Source organism: Podarcis pityusensis (assembly GCF_964106645.2).
Source record: "Podarcis pityusensis genome assembly, chromosome: 4".
Lineage (NCBI taxonomy): Eukaryota > Metazoa > Chordata > Lepidosauria > Squamata > Lacertidae > Podarcis > Podarcis pityusensis.
Window position 1 is genome coordinate 33,219,491 of NC_138027.1, and position 19,652 is coordinate 33,239,142.

Genomic DNA, 19,652 nt, shown 5'->3' on the forward strand with positions numbered 1-19,652 from the left:
AGAACAGCCACCAGTCAACTCATAAAGCTGAGCTGAGTGGCAGCCCCGCTTTCCTCCCCTCTCCAAACCCCAGGCTATTTGGGAGCTTCCTCATTGGTGCAGCATCCCAGACCAGCATCCCTTGTCTGACCCTGACACTGCTTAAATTAAACAAATGGTAATATTGGAGCTTGGTCCTCCCCCCCCATCTTGTGAGAGTCAAAGCTGCATGTCGATAAGCAAATACACTAAGGAACAGCTCAGAGTTTTAGTGACCTTTTGTTGCGGTGGATTACGAAGCCCATCTGAAAGTTCTCTGCTGGAACTGCGGCTTGACTAAAGGCCAGGCTTCTATATATATCTTTACAAGCCATAAGAAAACAGAATGGACAAAAGAGCACTTTTGAGCTTTGCTCTTCAATACCTGTTTTGCTTTCCATGGAAACACGTTTCTTACGCCTGTCAGGAGTAGCTAAGAATAGTGTTGCGCACAGCGCCTTAATTACTCACTTATTTGTTCTCTGTGGAATAGCAATTGCTTGGGAACTCTGATATTTTTCTGCCTCCCTTTATTTTTTCGTTAAAATTAGTTATTTTAATGTAGGATGCTGGACAAATAGAAGAATCAACATTTTTATTTGTTATATTGCATACATATTCATAGCACTATAAAATGCATGTAACTAAGGAACTACAAAGTGTGAAGGCAAAAGAAAGCTGGTGTAGTCCTTAGCACTTGGATGTAGCCAATGGGGTATTGAGGAGCATACTGGGAAGCCATCTAGCTCAGTTGGTTAGCTGGTGCTGGTAACGCCAGGACTGCAGGTTTCGATCCCTATATGGGTCACCTGCATTGCAGAGGGTTGGACTAGATGACCCTTGGGTACCTTCCAACTCTACAGTTCTATGATTCATTGCTGTGTTGGTGTTTCTTTGCCTTGGAATGCTGCGGGGATCATTTAATATAGGCTGAGAAAGAACAAAATGGTGGTAAATTGAGTTATTTTAAAATGCTTTTGCCTTGGAGGGATTACAGCTGTGCTTTTAAAAATATAGTTCATTTTTCGCTTTTAAACTAAATATTTAGTTGCACAGTTCTCTTAGACATGACTACAAATTCTAATACCCTAGTGTTTTTGTTTTACTTCATAATTATTGGAGTGATGCACAGTGGTTCGGATTGTGTATTGAATGAGCAGGTAGCACAAACTGTTATGTAGCCTTGTACCAGTTACCAAGGAAACCTGTAGGATGCAGCATCTGTAAATTGTTCTGGGAAGAAAGAAATAGCTATTAAAGTCAACCTGGACTAAATCGTTTGCCCTGCATACAAATGAAGGGACCACCTGTTAGAATATGTTATAGTTAAAGGTTGTTTTGTTCCTTCCCAACCAATAGTAGCTTGCATTTACAGTTTGTCACCTGCTGAGTTATCCAGGGCAGTATCTCTATCGGCATGTGAGACATACCACTTCTAGTATTTGCTTCTGCTTTTTGTGTTTTGTAACCATGGGTGTGAGGTTTTCCATTCCCGGGGATGGAGAGACTCCAGCACTCAACCTTGCAAGATGGCCAGGAACATCTCACCATGTCTCTGTGCTGTTGACTTTTTCTTCCTCCCTTCAAGCCTTGTCTCTCCCACTTGTGGAGATGGGGATGTAGTTACCCTTTCTCTTCTCCTCTGGGTTGGCTGTGCCTGTCTTTTTTTCTGCCTGTGAATTTTCCACTCCTATCCTCTCTGTTCTCCTTTCACTCTTCCAGTGCATTGCTTTGTACCTCTTCTCCCAAGGGAGGGGAAGAAACAAGAAAGCCAAAGGGCAGGCACCCGCGATTCTGATGTTTGTTAGGCATTCCTTAGGCATACTAGGTGGTCTGAAAGATGTCATTGGGGGAAAGTGGCTTACAAATATGATTATAGAGCCACTCTACAGTTAAGGCAAGAAATTTTTTCAACATTTTGTCATTACAAAGTCTGAAAAGTATGTTAATCACGAAATCCAGGTAATATTGGTACAAAACCTGGCATGGAGAATTCACCTTGTGAAGGGTGCTTGCCATGAAGAATGGAGTTAGTGTTTTAAAAATGTTGTATTGAAGGGCAGATGCCCTATGTTTGTGCTGACTCAGAACATAACTTAAATTATGGAAGGTGAGTAGTTCCCTTTGCATAGGTAGCAGCATGAGCAAATTTGAACGTGAAGCTTAATGGAATACCTTATGCCTATGGGGTTTAATGGAGTGTAAGTGTAAATATGTTCAAAACCATGCTTCTGGAGGAAAGCGTCACAGAGCACTTTGAAATACAGCCAACGGCTAGATAATAATAAATGGGGGAGGACGTAGGATTTCAATATTGCTTTGGGAATATGACTCTGACCCTCATAAACATAATTGGTGTCCTATGACTATGAATCATGCAGTTGTGCACAATTAAATGTATTTAATTCCAATTATTTTCAGGAGCTGGAGTTGTTCTTTCCCTCCAGTGGAGGCCGTGGACCTGCAAACACTGCAAAATACACACACTGTACTTGTTGTGTTATTAAGCCTCACGCAGTTAAAGAAGGTAGGTGACACTGACCTGACCCTCGGCTGAAAGTGCCCTTCAGCATCTCTCTTCTTAGCTGAGTAGCTGCCTAGATTTAGACTTGCACTATTGCTACCATATGTGTTTTGTGCATGGCTGGAGGTAAGAAAGTTATGTTTTTATTTTATTTTAGCTCACAGCTTGTTGAAATTTAACACAGACCAAATTGCATAAATACTTGCGTTTGAGAAATTATGTTCAACAGCGGTTGATGTTCTCTGTACTTCTACAAGGCTGCATGCTAATATGTACTTGTCCATAGAAGGCCCTTGTGTGTGTAAGTAGTAAAATACCACACAACCTGTAATGTCTGACCTCCTAACCAGAGGCAAATGAAGAAGAAGCTGAGTGGGTGGTGGTGACCCAGATGCTGAGCATCTGTGATGCCCTTGCCACACTTCCATCTTGGTAACTTTGTTCCCTTTGTCTGGAAGAGAAGACGCATTCTGTGACAGACTAGCTAACAAAGCATTCTTTGACAGAGTAGCCCAACTCCTAAAGGACTACAAGATGGCCTCAATGTACACCATTGTTATACACAGACACACAGACACACAGACACACACACACACACACACACACACACAGCATCACCTTTCTTGGAAATACGTTCAAACAGATTATATTCCCCTTTCCGCCAAATAAAGCAATCAGGGCAAGGGGAGACTTTGAATTGGAAGACATAGATGCACTTCCTTTTCAGGTCACTTGGGTACCTGGAAACACGTCCAACAGAATTTTAGCCTTCCCTTAAACCAACATCTGGAGAGCCACAAACTCCCCATGCCTGCCTTAGGCTAATTTACACACGCAGTACTAAAATACAGAGTTAGCACAATGGTTCCCAATCTGTAAAGATGGGTGAGGGCTTCTAAATTAAGCAGAGTATATCTGCTGCAGCTTCTTAGAATTTAATCACAGAGCGAGGCAGTTGATTTTCCAGGTCCGTCAGCTGTGCCGAATTTATCTGTGTTGTAAGTATTATCCTTTGAAGGCAATTGTAGTGAGATATAATTGAGGACAAGCTGAGTGGCAAGACCCAGAATGCAAAATGCATACCTTTTTCCCATGGTGTTTTGCATAAATTGTAATTCAAAAGGAAGTCAGCTAACAGGAACATGATTATAGTTTCAACTTAGGTTGAGATCTAAGAGATCGAAGTCCACAGGCTTTATATGAATTATTGTACATCAGCTGAATTGGCAGTGCAAAGTCCTCTACAGATCATATCTTAAGAACCGTTAAAGCACTCCCATAATGTATGTTCTTATTGGACTTATGCCCAGTAAACTGAGGTTTTGATAAGGGAACTCTGGGTTTTACCAACAACCTTCCTCCCAGTATTCACACAAGCAGGAGGATACCTTCTTTCTTCTTAACCCCACCCACTTCTTCCAGCTGTATTCCCCTCTTGCCCTTGTGCATTGATTTTTATATTGGAGTTGAAGACTGTAAAAAAATGCCTAAAGCAGATACAGTGGTACCTTGGTTCTCAAGCGCCTTGGTACTCAAATGCCGAAAACCCGGAAGTAAGTGTTCCGGTTTTCGAACGTTTTTCAGAAGTCAACGTCCAATGCAGCTGTTGGCTCTTGTTTCTGGGGCACCTACACCAATCAGAAGCTGTGCCTTGGTTTTTGAACATTTCGGAATTCAAACGGATTTAGCGGTGTGTGTTCTGAATGCCATAGCTGACTAACTGGCAAGCCAATTAATAGATTGATCTCTAGATCTCAAAACACAAAAGGTTGTTGTTCCAACCCTAGTTGTTCATGCATGTGCAGCTTTTACCAAAGCCAGCACCCTCTGATTGCTTTTAAGTTTTTAGATCTGCTTTCTTTGAATTTGTCCTTATGTGTCACAAAGCAGCGAATTGTTAAACTGCAGAGTAGATGTTGTACCGCATCACTTCATCTGATTAAAATGCGCTTGAAGATTATCTGTCCTGTATCGGTGCCTAGTAACCTAATGCTGTCTTGGAGACATAAAACCTTCCCTCTCTTGTTTTTTTATGCCCAGAGTTATTTGTTATGCATTTTTGCTAGGATTAGTATTACATTCCTTCAGTTGTATTTAGTAATGCCTGTGATTTCTTTTGTACTTTGTCACTAAAAATTAAATCCTAAACGAACACTTAATCTGTGGCTCTGATTTGGCTTAGAGTAATCACATTTTAAAGATGTAGTCTTCCTAATTTTTAAATAGCCAGTTTCCTTATTGAGTGAGGTCTGAATATTTTAAAATAAGTTTAATCCCCCCTCCATGTTTTATGGGCACCAAAATATTTGTCAAGTGCTTTCCTCATTATCCAAAGCTCAAATGTCGGCATGAGCTTGTTTTTGGTGCAGAAATCAAAACCCAGACTTTTACAGAAAAAAATAAATAAATTATACTTATCTGTTACAGAGCTGGGCATATACAGTGGTGCCTCGCAAGACGAAATTAATTCGTTCCGCGAGTTTTGTCGTCTTGCGATTTTTTTCGTCTTGCGAAGCACGGTGTCGGGAAAGTTTTGGAAAAGCTTCAAAAATCACCAAAGTCTTTAAAAACCTCAAAAAAGGCTACCACACCGTGTTCTATGAGTTGCTCCTCGAAGTCAAGTCGCAACTGTATTAACGGTGTTAAGAAAAAGGAAACAAACTTGCAAGACGTTTCTGTCTTGCGAAGCAAGCCCATAGGGAAAATCGTCTTGCGAAGCAGCTTAAAAAACAAAAAACCCTTTCATCTAGTGAGTTTTTTGTCTTGCGAGGCATTCGTCTTGCGAGGTACCACTGTATTTGAAAAGTGAAACTCCTGTTTGTGAAAGGCTTCAGTGTTAAGGATAATGCATGCATTTAAATTTGTCTTTCTGTTTTATATTGGGATCATATGTCACAGCATCTGTGATCTTTTTTCTCACCAGCTAGCTCTCTGTTTCTTGCACTATTTCTCACTTTCCCCAAAATGTAACAATATTTGCACATCTCTAATGTTAGGCCAGGGAGAAAAACTATACAAATTGAATGAGTTGCACTATTTGGGGAGAAAGCCTATAAATGGGAAGGGTGGTTTGCATAATTTGGGTGTATTTTACTTCACCTTAAGTGTGAAAAATCAGTGTTGTATAGCATAATCCTAATCATTTTTACTTGGAAGTGATTTCAGTGGGATCTGCTTCTGGTTAAATTTGGTTACTGTTGAGTTGCAAGGAGCCTAAACAGCGACATTTCTTCCTGACTTGGTCACAGCCTTTCATGGTTATTGTGAGCCCATATGAGCAATGTGCCTGCCTCATATACCCCAGGTAAATGTGCAAGACACAAGTGTTCTCATAAAAGCAACTGTATTATAAATGTTTGATGTGCTATAGCAAAGTAGTCCCAGGACCCCAGCATTTGATATGAATTTCTGTAGCCAGTTTAAAAAAAATTTTTTTTTCTTCACAGGTCTGACTGGGAAGATAATAAAAGCAATACTTGATGGAGGATTTGATATTTCAGCCTTGCAGATGGTAACTCTTTCTTCTTGGTCTTTGATCAGACCTTTTCTCTGATAAGATGAGGGAAAAGCAACCTTTGCCACCTGCTGCACCCTCTCCTACACTAGCTTTTTAATGCATTTCACCTGGGCAAAGCCTTTCCTTCAAGGAGCAACTCCATACATATCAGCTGCCTCTTACACCTGCCTATTTTTAAAGGGTGTCAGGTTCCCAGTCTGCTCTCTTGCAGAATACAGAAAATAAAAAATAGCCTTTTCAACCCTACTCTTTTCCCCCAAAATCATTACCAGAGGAGGAGAAACCTATATTTGTGAGTAAATCCCCATTAAAATTGGTTGATAGAAATGGACAGGAACAGGCTGCAAATAGTCTATATTGAGTAGTGTCTTTCTGGTTTTGCTCATAGAGGAACAGTGAGAGCTGTTGCCTTCTTTCTCATTTATGCACAATTTTCATTCTTGCTGCCTCTGTATTTTTCTTCCTTCCATCTCAACAGGTGGGTAAACAACACCTTATTATGCTGCATTTCAATATAAGCTCAGTTCCTTTTGGCTGACTTTGACTAAGGCTGACTTTGACTTATCAAGGTTACTTAGTCTTTAAAACTGGAATAATGCTAGCCAGCTTGTCAGAACTGACTTAGGTAGTAGGTGAATATGCATGTTTTACACACACACACACACATATATATATAGGTAAAGGGACCCCTGACCATTAGGTCCAGTCACGGACGACTCTGGGGTTGCGGTGCTCATCTTGCTTTACTGACCGAGGGAGCCGGCATACAGCTTTCCGGGTCATGTGGCCAGCATGACTAAGCTGCTTCTGGTGAACCAGAGCAGCGCGCGGAAACGCCGTTTACCTTCCCGCCAGAGTGGTACCTATTTATCTACTTGCACTTTGACGTGCTTTCGAACTGCTAGGTGGGCAGGAGCAGGGACCAAGCAATGGGAGCTCACCCTGTCACGAGGATTCGAACTGCCAACCTTCTGATCGGCAAGCCCTAGGCTCTGTGGTTTAACCCACAGTGCCACCCGTGTCTGTGTGTGTGTGTGTGTATGCCATTATTTAGACAGTTGTCTATTATTTTTTATTATTTATTACTTCAATTTGTATCCTGCCATGGTGCTCATGGCTGCTAACAGCGACAAGATAAAAATACAGTAGAGGTGCTAAAGGTTATATAACCAACACAAATACAAAAGAGCAGATAAAAGTCAGAACAATAAAAATCCAAGTATAAAAACAGTGGGCAATTAAACACCTTGAGCATTGCAATAAACAAGTTGCCCTGGCAGGCCAAAGGTTTGTCAAAATGAAAAGGTATTTACTTGGCACTGGAGGGTCAACAGACAAGGGGGCAATTGAACTGTGGGAGGGAGGGAGCCCCAAGGCTGGAGCACAGACACCGAAAAGGCCTTCTCTTGTGCCCCTGCCAAATGCACTCTTGAAAATGGCAGGACTGAGAAAAGGGCTTCCCTGCAAGATCTTGGCACTCAAGCAGACTCCTACAGGGAAAAGTGTTCCTTCAAGTAACCTGTTTCCAAGCCAGCTAGTGCTTGCATAATGAGTACTGTAACGCTTACCTTTCTAATGTAAAGTAGTACCTTGGTTGTCGAACAAATCAGCTCCCGAACGTCGCAAACTCGGAAGTGAGTGTTCCGGTTTGCGAACATTCTTTGTAAGCTGAACGCCTGACGCAGCTTCCACAGTTTCCGATTGAGTGCAGGAAGCTCCTGCAGCCAATTGGAAGCTATGCCTTGGTTTTCAAACCGTTATGGGACTCCCGGAACAGATTAGATTCAAGAACCAAGGTACTGCTGTATTTAGATTCTCCTTGTCATGTGGCTCTCTGACCCCAGCATGAATGTGCTGTATATTCCTCCTTCCCCTCCATTTAACAGAGTTGAACTTGCAGCGGCAGCGAATGGAATCTTTTTTTAAAATGCGCTTTGTTGAGTTTTGTACAATCTAAATGGTACACAAAAGAGTAGCAATAAAATAAAACAAATATGGGTATTTTGTGATTTGTTTGATAAGATGAGACATACATGTGGAAAACAGAAAAAAAAAAGAATGAATCACAAATGGGATCTTGATCTCTGGTGTCTTTTTAATTTTTATCAGCTTTTCCACATAATACTCTGTGAGGGATTAATTGAGAAATAAGTTAAAGTCTCCTCAGGTTGTGTATGAAAAGAAAAGGGGCACCAGTAATGCTTGGAGATGTGTACACTTGTTCCCACTGTACACAGAATAAATACTTTTCCTTTCTGTTCTTTCTTACATACAGTTCTATATGGACCGTGCAAATGCAGAGGAATTCTACTCAATTTACAAAGGTGTTGTTGCTGAATATGCTGTAAGTAAGCGCTATAAAGTCCCTCTTTGTTTCAGGGCCCATTTTGGATAGAATCTTAATGGACCGTCCTGAAGGCTTATTGTCAAGGGCATGGCAGAAGCTTTGAGGGATTATAAAGTCACTTTTCAGTGCTGCTCTTCACCTCAGCCACAAAGATTTCAACCTAGTAATGTTTCTGAATTGGCAGGACAGACTGCGCAAGTGATGATTTTAGTTTGGCTCAACATAAAACTTGTCTTTTTCAAATATTTTAATGGATAGTGAAACATGGCAAAAGTTGTATTTGATATTGCTGCAGTGGCTGAGTTGAGTAGGTTTCTTCCAGCAAAAATTCTTGATACTAAGAGGCTTGGTTGCAACATAACCAAATGGATAATGTCTGTATTTTTTTAAGATCACTTACATCACACTGAGAAGTGATATATGCATTGCGACTTCCTTTGTCCCTGCCAGCAGCAGCTGTGGAAAGGAGGCTTGGAAAACCACAGCATGATGTTTCATTCATTCATTCTTTCATTTATTTATATACTACATTTCCACAAGGTTGTATCCAAGCCGGTTCATTACACATCAGATGAACATATCAATACAACAATTTAAAATTAAAGTATTAGCCATTCCAAATAAAACTTTGTGTCAATAGGTAAATCCATGATAATTATCAGTCAAGCCATACAACTAAAGCAACCAAATAACACAATAGAAATAAAGCCGATTTGTCCAACAGCTTAAAACACAAGAGAGAATGAAGCTTAATCAAAGAAATAAAATATACAGTATATTCCAAAGAGGGGGACGTGGGTGGCGCTGTGGGTTAAACCACAGAGCCTAGGACTTGCTGATCAGAAGGTCGGCGGTTCGAATCCCCGTGACGGTGTGAGCTCCCATTGTTCGGTCCCTGCTCCTGCCAACCTAGCAGTTCGAAAGCACGTCAAAGTGCAAGTAGATAAATAGTTACCGCTCTGGCGGGAAGGTAAACGGCATTTCTGTGCTCTGCTCTGGTTCGCCAGAAGCGGCTTAGTCATGCTGGCCACATGACCCGGAAGCTGTACGCCGGCTCCCTTGGCCAATAAAGCGAGATGAGCGCCGCAACCCCAGAGTCGGCCACGGCTGGACCTAATGGCCAGGGGTCCCTTTACCTTTACCTATATTCCAAAGAGGTGATGTTGTGGTATGGAATAAGTTCTCTTATGGATCAGTAATTGGTTAAAGAACAGGATGCAAAGAGAAGGAAACAATGGACACTTCAAGCAATGTAAGGATGCAAAAGATGGAGTCCTTCAAGGATCTTTATTAGGATCTGTGCTTTTTCACTTTTTCATTGATTGAACACAGTGGTGGTATGATGAGAGTCACTATGTCAGTGAAGTTGAAGAATGCAGACTATCCCCAGAATATAAATCATGAGAGAACTGACACATTTCATTAGGAACATTTCTGTTAGAATGGATAGAACTGCCTTTGAAAACTACATGTAGAGAGTAGGCTGGACTGGCTTAGATTTTCTTAAAACAAGAAATGATGCAAATTGATATACAGGTGCAGAGTAAAAGGTATCAAAACCATTTAACAATCTGTTCCTTTTTCCTGTTGCAGGAGATGGTTGTAGAGCTTTGCTCAGGCCCTTGTGTAGCTCTAGAGATTAGACAAGTAGATCCTGAAAAAGTATTCCGAGACTTCTGTGGGCCTTCTGATCCCGTAAGTAACTTACTTGAAAAGTTTGTATTGGGGCCAAAGCAAAAATGATGCATGAGGTTTGAGATTGTCTCCATCAAAGTTTTTGGTTTTTACTTTAACGGAGCCTGGAGGCAGTTGGCTTTGTTTTTTTTATTGGAATTTAGAAAATCTCCCAGGAAATCTAAAATTCCTTCCAAAGCTGCTATTAGTCCTACGGGGAAAATTTACCTGCATGATTCAGATGCCTAACCTCCTGTCAGATGCTGTTGTGGTTGCTCAAGAGTAACCAGGCAGGACTCTGACCTGTCTTTTCCAGATTTATTTTGGTGCAAACTATTTACAGTGCAGAGCATCATAAGTTCATGTCTGGCTCAATCGCTAGCGGAATACGGGAGTGGTCTGTTCTTGTACCTCCCCCAACATAAAGGTTTTGTCACCCCCGGCGTTTTCCGCCCCTCCCTGGGCCTCAAGCTACTGCGCATGATGGGCGAAGGCAGGGGTGTGCTTCCCTCCTCTGGCTTGCTGAGGGGCGGTGTTAAGGCTCTTTCTAGCATCCTCTGGCTTGTGCACCTCTTCTCCACTGGAGGTGGGGGTTTCCTCCTCGCCGGAAGAGGAACTGCTTCGCAAGATTTTCGGAGGCTCCCTGTAACACAATTCCCCCTCTATCTCTCGCCTCTGCACCGATGGCAGTTCCCTGACACACCCCATACCCCACCTTGGGAAAAGTGGGTATCATAGCAGCTGCAGTGGAAAATAGATGGGGCAATGGGGGAGGGAAGCGTTAAACACTCTCTACCTTAGTGCGGCTTCTCCAGTCAAAACTGAACCCCCCTCCCCATAGCTTCTTTAAAGTTCAAAAATTGGGTAGATTCAAGTGTAGATATCTTGTGTTGCATCTGATTTGCTACTCTGTTTTAAAAGGAATGGACAAATCTGTTAATTTCACTTTCTTTGAGTTTCTCATTTCTCTAGTCTCCAATTTGCCACTTTACTTTTTAAAAAACGTCCTCATGGAAATTCATCAGCATTTATCCTACTTATGCACATTACCTCAAGCAGTTTCCCCTAATAAAGTGCATTTTTAATTTAATTTTAACGAATATATTTATATATAGTGGTCCACATATTTTGGTTTTTTAAAGATAGCTGTGCTTTGGTTTCCAAATTGGTCTGAGAGCTATGAATTAGGTAGGGTCTATTAAAATGCAAACCAGATTTCTCCCCCACCCCTTCTGCGTGGCAGCATAGTAACAGATAACAACTTTAGAAGCCTACATTTGAAAAATGTTCTATTCAGCTAATATAATGATCACTTAGAGTCATGGTTTACAAGCAGAAAGGACAGCTACACCTTAACATGTGTCATTTTTGTTGCTGTCATATGCAGCTATGACCATTGCTAAGCCTTCTTTGCGTTAGATATGAAAGTACATCACTGGAGTACTATTTAAGCTACTCTAATCTATGCCAATTCAGTGCTTGTTACTCAGAAAGCAGTGCGAACAACCATACTTTAGGATATTTGCCTCTTGCTACTAAGCCATGTTGGCAACACTGCAGCTCATACTGAGCTACTGTTCTACTGGGCTAGTGTTGTTGTCAAAAAGGGGTGAAAGTGATGCAGACATTTAATAAACCTAACTATCTGTAAAATGGCACAGATGGAAGGGGTCAGGCCATAGATCTATGACAGAGCATCTGCCTTGCATGCAGAAGGTCCCAGGTTGAATCCCCAGCATCTCTAGGTAGGGCTGGCAAAGATTCCTGCCAAAACCCTGAAGAGCTGCTACCAGTTAGTGTAGACAGTGTTGAGTAAGATGGGCCAGTTGTCTGGCTCGCTATAAAGCAGCTTCCTCTGTTTCCTATGACACTGGTAGCCGCTGCCAGATTAAATATTTTAAATATTTAATCTGGCTATTAAATATTTTAAATATTTAATCTGGCTATTAAATATTTTAAATGCTAGCAAAAATCAGACTGTAGAATTGGACTGCTTAAACAGTCATGATTCTAGTAGTGCAGTCGTATGCACATTGATTTCGAAGGGAGTCCCTCTGTGTTTAAAAGAGGTTACTCCCATGTAAGGCTGTGCTTCCTACTTATGTGGAAGGAAGCCCCACTGAACTCAATGGAGTAATTTCTGTGAATGTATGTCCAGGAGGAAGGATCTAGATACATTCACATTGGCGCAAGCACATTGTCGTCTTCTGATGACTCTCTTGCGGAATTCCACACCCGAGAAACAATGAATTACTTCCTGCGACGGTAAAACAACTTAGCATATTTGAAGGCAGATGAGTTTATGATTACAAATAATTAGGCTGCTCTTCACATTGCACTAAGCAATGCAAACAGAAGGGAAAATGGATTCTCCGTCAATGACAGACCGTTATCGACTGGAGTTAGAAAACAGATCAATAAGAAGCTGCAATTAGTATGTCATGCTGTCTGTGGCTGTCTCTAGCGGAAAGGACATGGTTGGATTTTTTCAAATGTTATTTAGGGTCAAATATAATCAGTGTTCCTTTTCCTTATTAAAGATAAATAAATTCTATATTGCATACACTAGTTGTTGTCAGTCTGCTAGAAACTTGGCATTTTAAGGTGTTTGCTTCTGAAATGGGTAAAAGGGCTTGTGAGGATGTGCAGGCCTACCTCTGTCCCTCCAGGACATCATGGATGCTGGCCATGCCCCCAATGTGTGATTGGCATTATTCTAAAGGCGACCATTTCTATGTGTGTAAAGTTGGGTCCCCAATCCCCATGTAAGAAACCTTCCACACCATACCATATTTTTAAAAGTTTCTACTTGGCTTTACTCCAAACATCATTTGTATGTGTGAGTTGAAAACAATAGCTTCAAATTACTATGAACTCTCGAAACATTCTTGAAAAGCATTCAGTATTTGGTTTTTAACTCCATCCTGAACTTTAATGACTCTATGAAGCAGTTCTCCCATTTATTTCGGGGGGGAGGTCACGTCCCTGCTCGCTAACTACAACTTCATATTCCTTTTTTTTTTTTTATAAGATATTTATTGGAATTTTTTTTGAGAAACACCAAACATACAAATTACCATCACCATATAACAAACAAGAATATAAAATAGAATTAACATAGAAAGAACGAAAAAATAGAAAAAAACAAAAGGTATAGATTAAGATAAGTGTTATTCACCAATCGTAGTTTCATAATCTTCAGACTTCCTCACATCTCCCTTCCCTGCGTTCTCAATCTTATCATTACATGCAGCAATTTATTACCTTATTTTCATTCTTATTATTTGAATTTCCAATAGTGTTACTCCCAATTACTTCCTTTTCATCTATTTTCATATGTCTTACAATAAGATCACTGAAGCCATATTTCATTCAATCGTGTATTGTCCTAACATTCATACAGCTTATAATGTTTTTGTAGATAGTCCTTAAATTTTTTCCAGTCCTCTTCCACCACCTCTTCTCCCAGGTCTCGAATCCTGCCAGTCATTTCAGCCAGCTCCATGTATTCCATCAGTTGCATTTGCCATTCTTCCAGTGTGGGTAAATCTTGGGTCTTCCAATACTTTGCGATAAGTATTCTTGCTGCTGTTGTTGCGTACATAAAAAAAGTTTGATCTTTCTTTAACACCCCTTGGCCCACGATGCCCAGAAGGAAGGCCTCTGGTTTCTTAAGGAAGGTATACTTAAATACCTTTTTTAACTCGTTATAAATCACTTCCCAGAAGGCCTTGATCCTTGGGCACGTCCACCAGAGGTGAAAGAATGTTCCTTCAGTTTCCTTACATTTCCAACATTTATTATCAGGCAAATGATATATTTTTGCCAGCTTGACTGGGGTCATGTACCACCTGTATATCATTTTCATAATATTTTCTTTCAAGGCATTACATGCCGTAAACCTCGCCCCGGTGGTCCATAACTTTTCCCAGTCAGCAAACATAATGTTGTATCCAATGTCCTGTGCCCATTTTATCATAGCTGATTTGACAGTTTCATCCTGCGTATTCCATTTCAGCAACAAGTTATACATTTTTGAGAGTACCTTAGTTTTTGGTTCTAACAGTTCAGTTTCTAATTTCAATTTTTCCACCTGGAAACCTATTTTCTCTACAACTTCATATTCCTGTGTAAAACTACAGCCTCTCCATGAAAAAAATGCAACACACCCATCAGAAAGAATTTTTTTGAAGAATGGCTGTGTCTGATGTGGTAGTCTGAAGTTATCAGCCGGATAATTTGGTCATACCAACCCTCTCTGCAGAAATCTGGGAATGCTTAAGATATATCAGGATATATCAATAGAGGCTAGGTCTGTCAATGGAGAATCAGGTGAACACCGGCAATCCTTTATTAGCAAATATATATATATATATATATATAACCTGCTGAATTTATGTTGTTAGAGCTATATTGTGTGCATATGCAATATATTCTGTGCTAGAGGAAACATTCCTGTTTTGAAAAAACAGCCGCTGCCACCATTTGCAATAGCTGACAGCCAGAGCAGCTGCAGTGTGAGCTTTTGACTCTGTGGTTCCTTTCTCATTGTCTTATAAACCATTCATTAAACAAAGCCTTTTAAAAAGCAAAAACCAACAACCCTGAATGTGAAATGTGGGCGACTAAATGACTGTTCGGTGGATTAATAATTTAGGGTTTGCTCACTGGTCTGTTCAGCTTGCATCTCCTTTCTACTGCAAGACAACCTGACCAGAATTTTGATCAGTTTATTTCTTTGCAGTATCACAAACATCCCTGACTAACCAAATTTGAGATTATTATTTTTTTTAAAAAAAGAAAGATGCAAACAATAATAAATATAACTGTTTTGTGTCGCTTCATTTCAGATTTGCAGGGAGAATTCCCAGTGAACCAGCATGGCACTGAGAAGGGTGTTGACAACAATTCTGGGCTATTTTAAAATCCCAGCTCTGGGTTAGGAGGGCACACCTTCTCTTGCTACCTCACTCAGGGCCATTTCTCACCTGATGCAGCGCAAGCCAAAGTATACAACCCACAGGGAGCTGTAGCCAATCACAAAGCCTAAAATTTAATGTGTAGTGCTGCAGAGCCACATTTTGAATATTCATTTCTATGCTTCTTTGCTTTGCTGTGTACATACCACACAGTTAAAGCATATCTATCCTCCGCTAAAGAATCCTGGGAAATGTAGTTTGTTAAGGGTGCTGTTGCTCAGTGAGGTGTAAACTATAATTCCTATTATTCTTTTGTGTGTGTGTGTGTATGCTTTAAATATATGGTATGTATGCAGCCTTAGTCTAGTCCATGGGCAGGCAAACTAAGGCCCGGGGCTGGATTCAGCCCAATCACCTTCTAAATCCAGCCCGAGGACGGTCGGGGAATCAGCATGTTTTTACATGAGTAGAATGTGTCCTTTTATTTAAAATGCATCTCTGGGTTATTTGTGGGGCATAGGAATTCGTTCATCCACCCTCCCCAAAAATATAGTCCGGCCCCCCACAATGTCTGAGGGACAGTGGACTGGCCCCCTGCTGACCCCTGGTCTAGTCACCTCAAAAGTTATGAACTCCATCTTGGAATGTGATTTTATTTTAGACTGTGATGACTGGCAGGAGTGTAGAGCTTTATCCACTACTCCAAAAGCCCCCAGAATTTCAAAACTATGCAAGATTGTTTAGATAAAAGCTTCTCCTTGCATGCAGAACAATTTTATACAGGTGCTGAACTTATTAAAGCCCTAAGTGGCTTTGGGATCCAAATGCCTGAAGGAGTGTTTCCTCCCACACCAGCCTGTGCATCAAGTTCTTTAATTAAGGCCCTTCTCCAAATACCATTATTTATGTATTTATAGCCTCTGCTTAATCATTGTGTATGTTTGTTAATCTTATTGCTGGAATCCATTAGATGAAGGGTAGTCGAGAATTGCTTAAAATAAAATGTTTTACTCAAAAGTCAATCCTGCTAAGTTGGGTGGGACTTAGTAAGTGAGTTTAGGATTGCAACCCTAGCCAGGCATTACAGTAGTTTGTTTTGTGAAAGTGCATACAATTGAGGAGTGCATCTACACCAGTGGTGGTCCAATGCATTTTGCTACTGGAGGCAAAGGACAAGATGGTACCCCCACCTTCCATTCCTGCTGAACTAGGAGCCGAATCTTAACTTCAGCAGTGATGATATCATCTTGTGAACCTGGGGCAGCAGGCTAGCTTAGGGGGTCCAGGGCATGCCATGTGGCATGTAGAGTTCTTTCCTCCCACAGAGAGGAAAGAATGAGGGGCTCTGGGCAGCAGCAGTGCCGCTGCTGACTGCCAACATCTGCTGCATGAGACCATTGCCTTACTCTGCCCAATGATAGGGCCAGCCTTTACCCTCGTGGATTCAGTAGATACTTGCAAAATTCAAAATGCAGCAAGCTGTTGTAGATTGGTTAATTTGATAAGACCTGTGATTAATGAGGCAGGTGCCTGTTGTTGGTTGTCATTCGCCTGATGCTTATGTGGTATGCGTGTTGCTTTGCTTGTTCCTGCTAATATAAAGTGGCAGGCATCTCTTCCCCCTTACAAATGGATAAATAGCATGTAGGCAAATCATTAACTGACATTAGAATGGAATTAGCCATTCAAGCCTTTAACAAAAATCTCAAATAATGCTTTATTTATGGGTTTATAAAGACTTCCAATATTTGGCAGCCTCTAGTAAATTTTGTCAGTGCAGCTAAGAAATAAAAGAGCTAAAACAAGGGCATACAATATTTATTCAAATAACATTTATTTATTAAATGTATTTTTAAACCCACTTTTCATCTGTATGGGGATAGTCAGTGTGGTGCTCTCCAGGTGTTGTTGGACTTCAACGTCCATCATGCCTGACCACTGGCCATGTTGGCTGAGACTGATGGGAGTTGTTGTATTAATGCATCCTACCTAGCAATGGAATATTTATTTTTATTTTTTTATTTATTAAATTTATGTACTGGTCTTCATCTGAAGATCTTGGGGCAGGTTCTGAGCATTAAAATACAAAATAAAAACACGAAATACATAATAAAAACAAGAGCAAAAACAAAGCAAACCCATCTCCCCCCCCAACAAATTTAAGAGAACGTAGAATATTAATTAGCCAAAGGGCTGGTTGAGGGAAAAGGTTTTGCCTAACGCCTAAAGATGAAGGCACCAGGCGAGCCTCCCTGGGAAGAGCACCCCACAAAATGGGGAGCAACTGCAGAAGAGTCCCTTTCTCATGTTGCCACCCTCCGGAGCTCTCATGAAGGAGGCACATGAAGAAGGGCCTCAGATGTTGATGAATACAGAGATGAGCTACTTGCGAAGATCTTTAAGCTTTGAGATGATGATATAGGGAGAGGCAATCCTTCAGGTACTGGGGCTTGATGAAGCCATTTAGGACTTTAATAGGCAAACATCCCTTCATCAATTTCTCACAGAAGCAAATAAGCAGTCAATGACACTCTTTCAAAATCGGTGTAACATGATTACATCTGACTCTACTGGTCAATATTCTGGCAGTCCAGCAGCTGTGCATACTACGTATTACAGATAATCTGGTTGAGAGATAACCAGAGAATAGATTGCTCTGGAAAAGCTATCCCTGCTAAGAAAGGGGTGCAGCTGGTGAACCAGTCAAAAGTGGGGAAATGAACTTCATGCCGCTAGGTCCACATAAGCCAGGCATGGCCAAACTTGGCCCTCCAGATGTTTTTGAACTACAACTCCCATCATCCCTAGCTAACAGGACCAGTGGTCAGGGATGATGGGAATTGTAGGCCCAAAACATCTGGAGGGCCAAGGTTGGCAATGCCTGACATAAGCCTCCAGTGGCAATGCTGGATCTAGAAAGACTCCCCACCACATGCCTTCTCCTTCATGTGTAGTGCAGCCCCACATAGAACAGGCTATATTATATCCTTTTTTCTCAAACTTGAGAACCACTTACCCATAATGTGCCGCATGTTGTCAGGATTCATCCTCAGGGTTCTGTTTTGGCCTTCATCTAGCTGAATACTGCCCCCAAGGACTGATGCAGCACCTGCACAGCGTCACCTGACAACGAGAAATAGAGCTGAGTGTCGTCAGCATGCTGTGAAGCCAAGCAGAATTTCCCCAGTGCAACTGCCTGAAACCAGACCTGTAGGCAGAAGCGGACTCACTATAACACCATGCCCCCAATTCCCAAATTATAGCACTGACCCAGTAAGATACCGTGGTCAATTATGTCAAAAGCTGCCGAGAGAGCAAGAAAAATCAATAGAGTTGCATTTCCCTTGTCTCTCCCCTGATAGAAGTCAGCAATCAGAACAAGCAGGGCAGTTTGTTGAATCCAAATTGAAATAGGCCCAGATAATAAATTATCTCCAAGTGTGCTAGGAGTTTCAGCACCACCTGTGTCCTGACTGCCTTGCCCAGTAATGGGATATTGGCAACTGAGCAGTAGATATCATCTCTTGCAGGAGTAGTGTGTCCTCCCGCCGCCTGCCCTGAAACCTTTGCCATTGGCAAAGAAGTGGCACTAGTATCGGTGCTGATTTCAGGTGAGATCTCTCATGTTCTGCAAGATCTTGCATGATTTCAGGTGAGATCTCAACAGAAATTGGTGCCAATGCTGGTGACACTTCTCTGCTGGCAGTAGGGCAGGCGGGGCACCTGCAGGGGATTCCAGTGCCAGAGGCAGCTGCCACATCCTGCCTTAAGGCTGCATTAGCCCTGGTACCCTGAGTCCAAAGAATTTGAGGTTTTATCTTCTGTTACCATCTGCCTGGCTTTAGATGGAAGTGGGTCAAGAGGTTGATCTTAAATGTCTGGGTAGCTTCATGCAAGAGAAGGTGACCCTTATAGGTGTATTTGTGAAGTACAGTGGTACCTCAGGTTAAGTACTTAATTCGTTCCGGAGGTCCGTTCTTAACCTGAAACGGTTCTTAACCTGAAGCACCACTTTAGCTAATGGGGCCTCCTGCTGCCGCTGCACCGTCGGAGCACGATTTCTGTTCTCATCCTGAAGCAAAGTTCTTAACCCGAGGTACTATTTCTGGGTTAGTGGAGTCTGTAACCTGAAGAGTATGTAGCCTGAAGCATATGTAACCCGAGGTACCACTGTATGCAATACAAACATTGCGGGCTTCATTGCGTATCACTACGTAACAGTTTGGAAGGGCTCTATCTTCCCTGTGGCTTCTTTCAATACCACTTTGCTTGAAAGCCCAGAATCACATGGGAAGGACTAACTGCACAAGTCATTGTTGCCAATTGAGGATGGGGGTGATCACGAGGGATTTGGTCAACCTACATGAGCAAAGGGCCTTTGTTGTCATCCTCACCCTTCCATGCCCCCCACCCAGCTTGCCAAATGCTGGAAATCCAAAGCCAGCAGTGTGAAACTAAACAAGATACTTTTCATAGACCGATTCCTCCCTGTTCTTCGCAGGAACTGGCTTGGCCAGTTTGAATGCTGTCTCTCAAATAGCCATTTTTGTAAAATACCATGTTAAGTATGTAAGGACTGTAAATGCGGCATGTCAACAATAACTTGCGCTGGAAGCCTGCTGTTACAGAATTGGTTGATTTATTCAACCCAGT

General features: G+C 41.6%; 1 protein-coding gene across 3 annotated transcripts in view; it reads left to right on the forward strand.

The window, feature by feature from the left end:
* Window positions 1-19,652, forward strand: part of NME7 (NME/NM23 family member 7) — a 70,320-nt gene that overhangs the window by 29,991 nt on the left and 20,677 nt on the right. For all 3 annotated transcript variants that reach the window (XM_081002744.1, XM_081002743.1, XM_081002745.1), the window contains 4 exons: window positions 2,440-2,545; window positions 5,989-6,053; window positions 8,335-8,403; window positions 10,000-10,101. In XM_081002744.1, coding sequence (XP_080858870.1) covers window positions 2,440-2,545; window positions 5,989-6,053; window positions 8,335-8,403; window positions 10,000-10,101 — 342 coding nt within the window. The remainder of the gene's footprint in view (window positions 1-2,439; window positions 2,546-5,988; window positions 6,054-8,334; window positions 8,404-9,999; window positions 10,102-19,652) is intronic.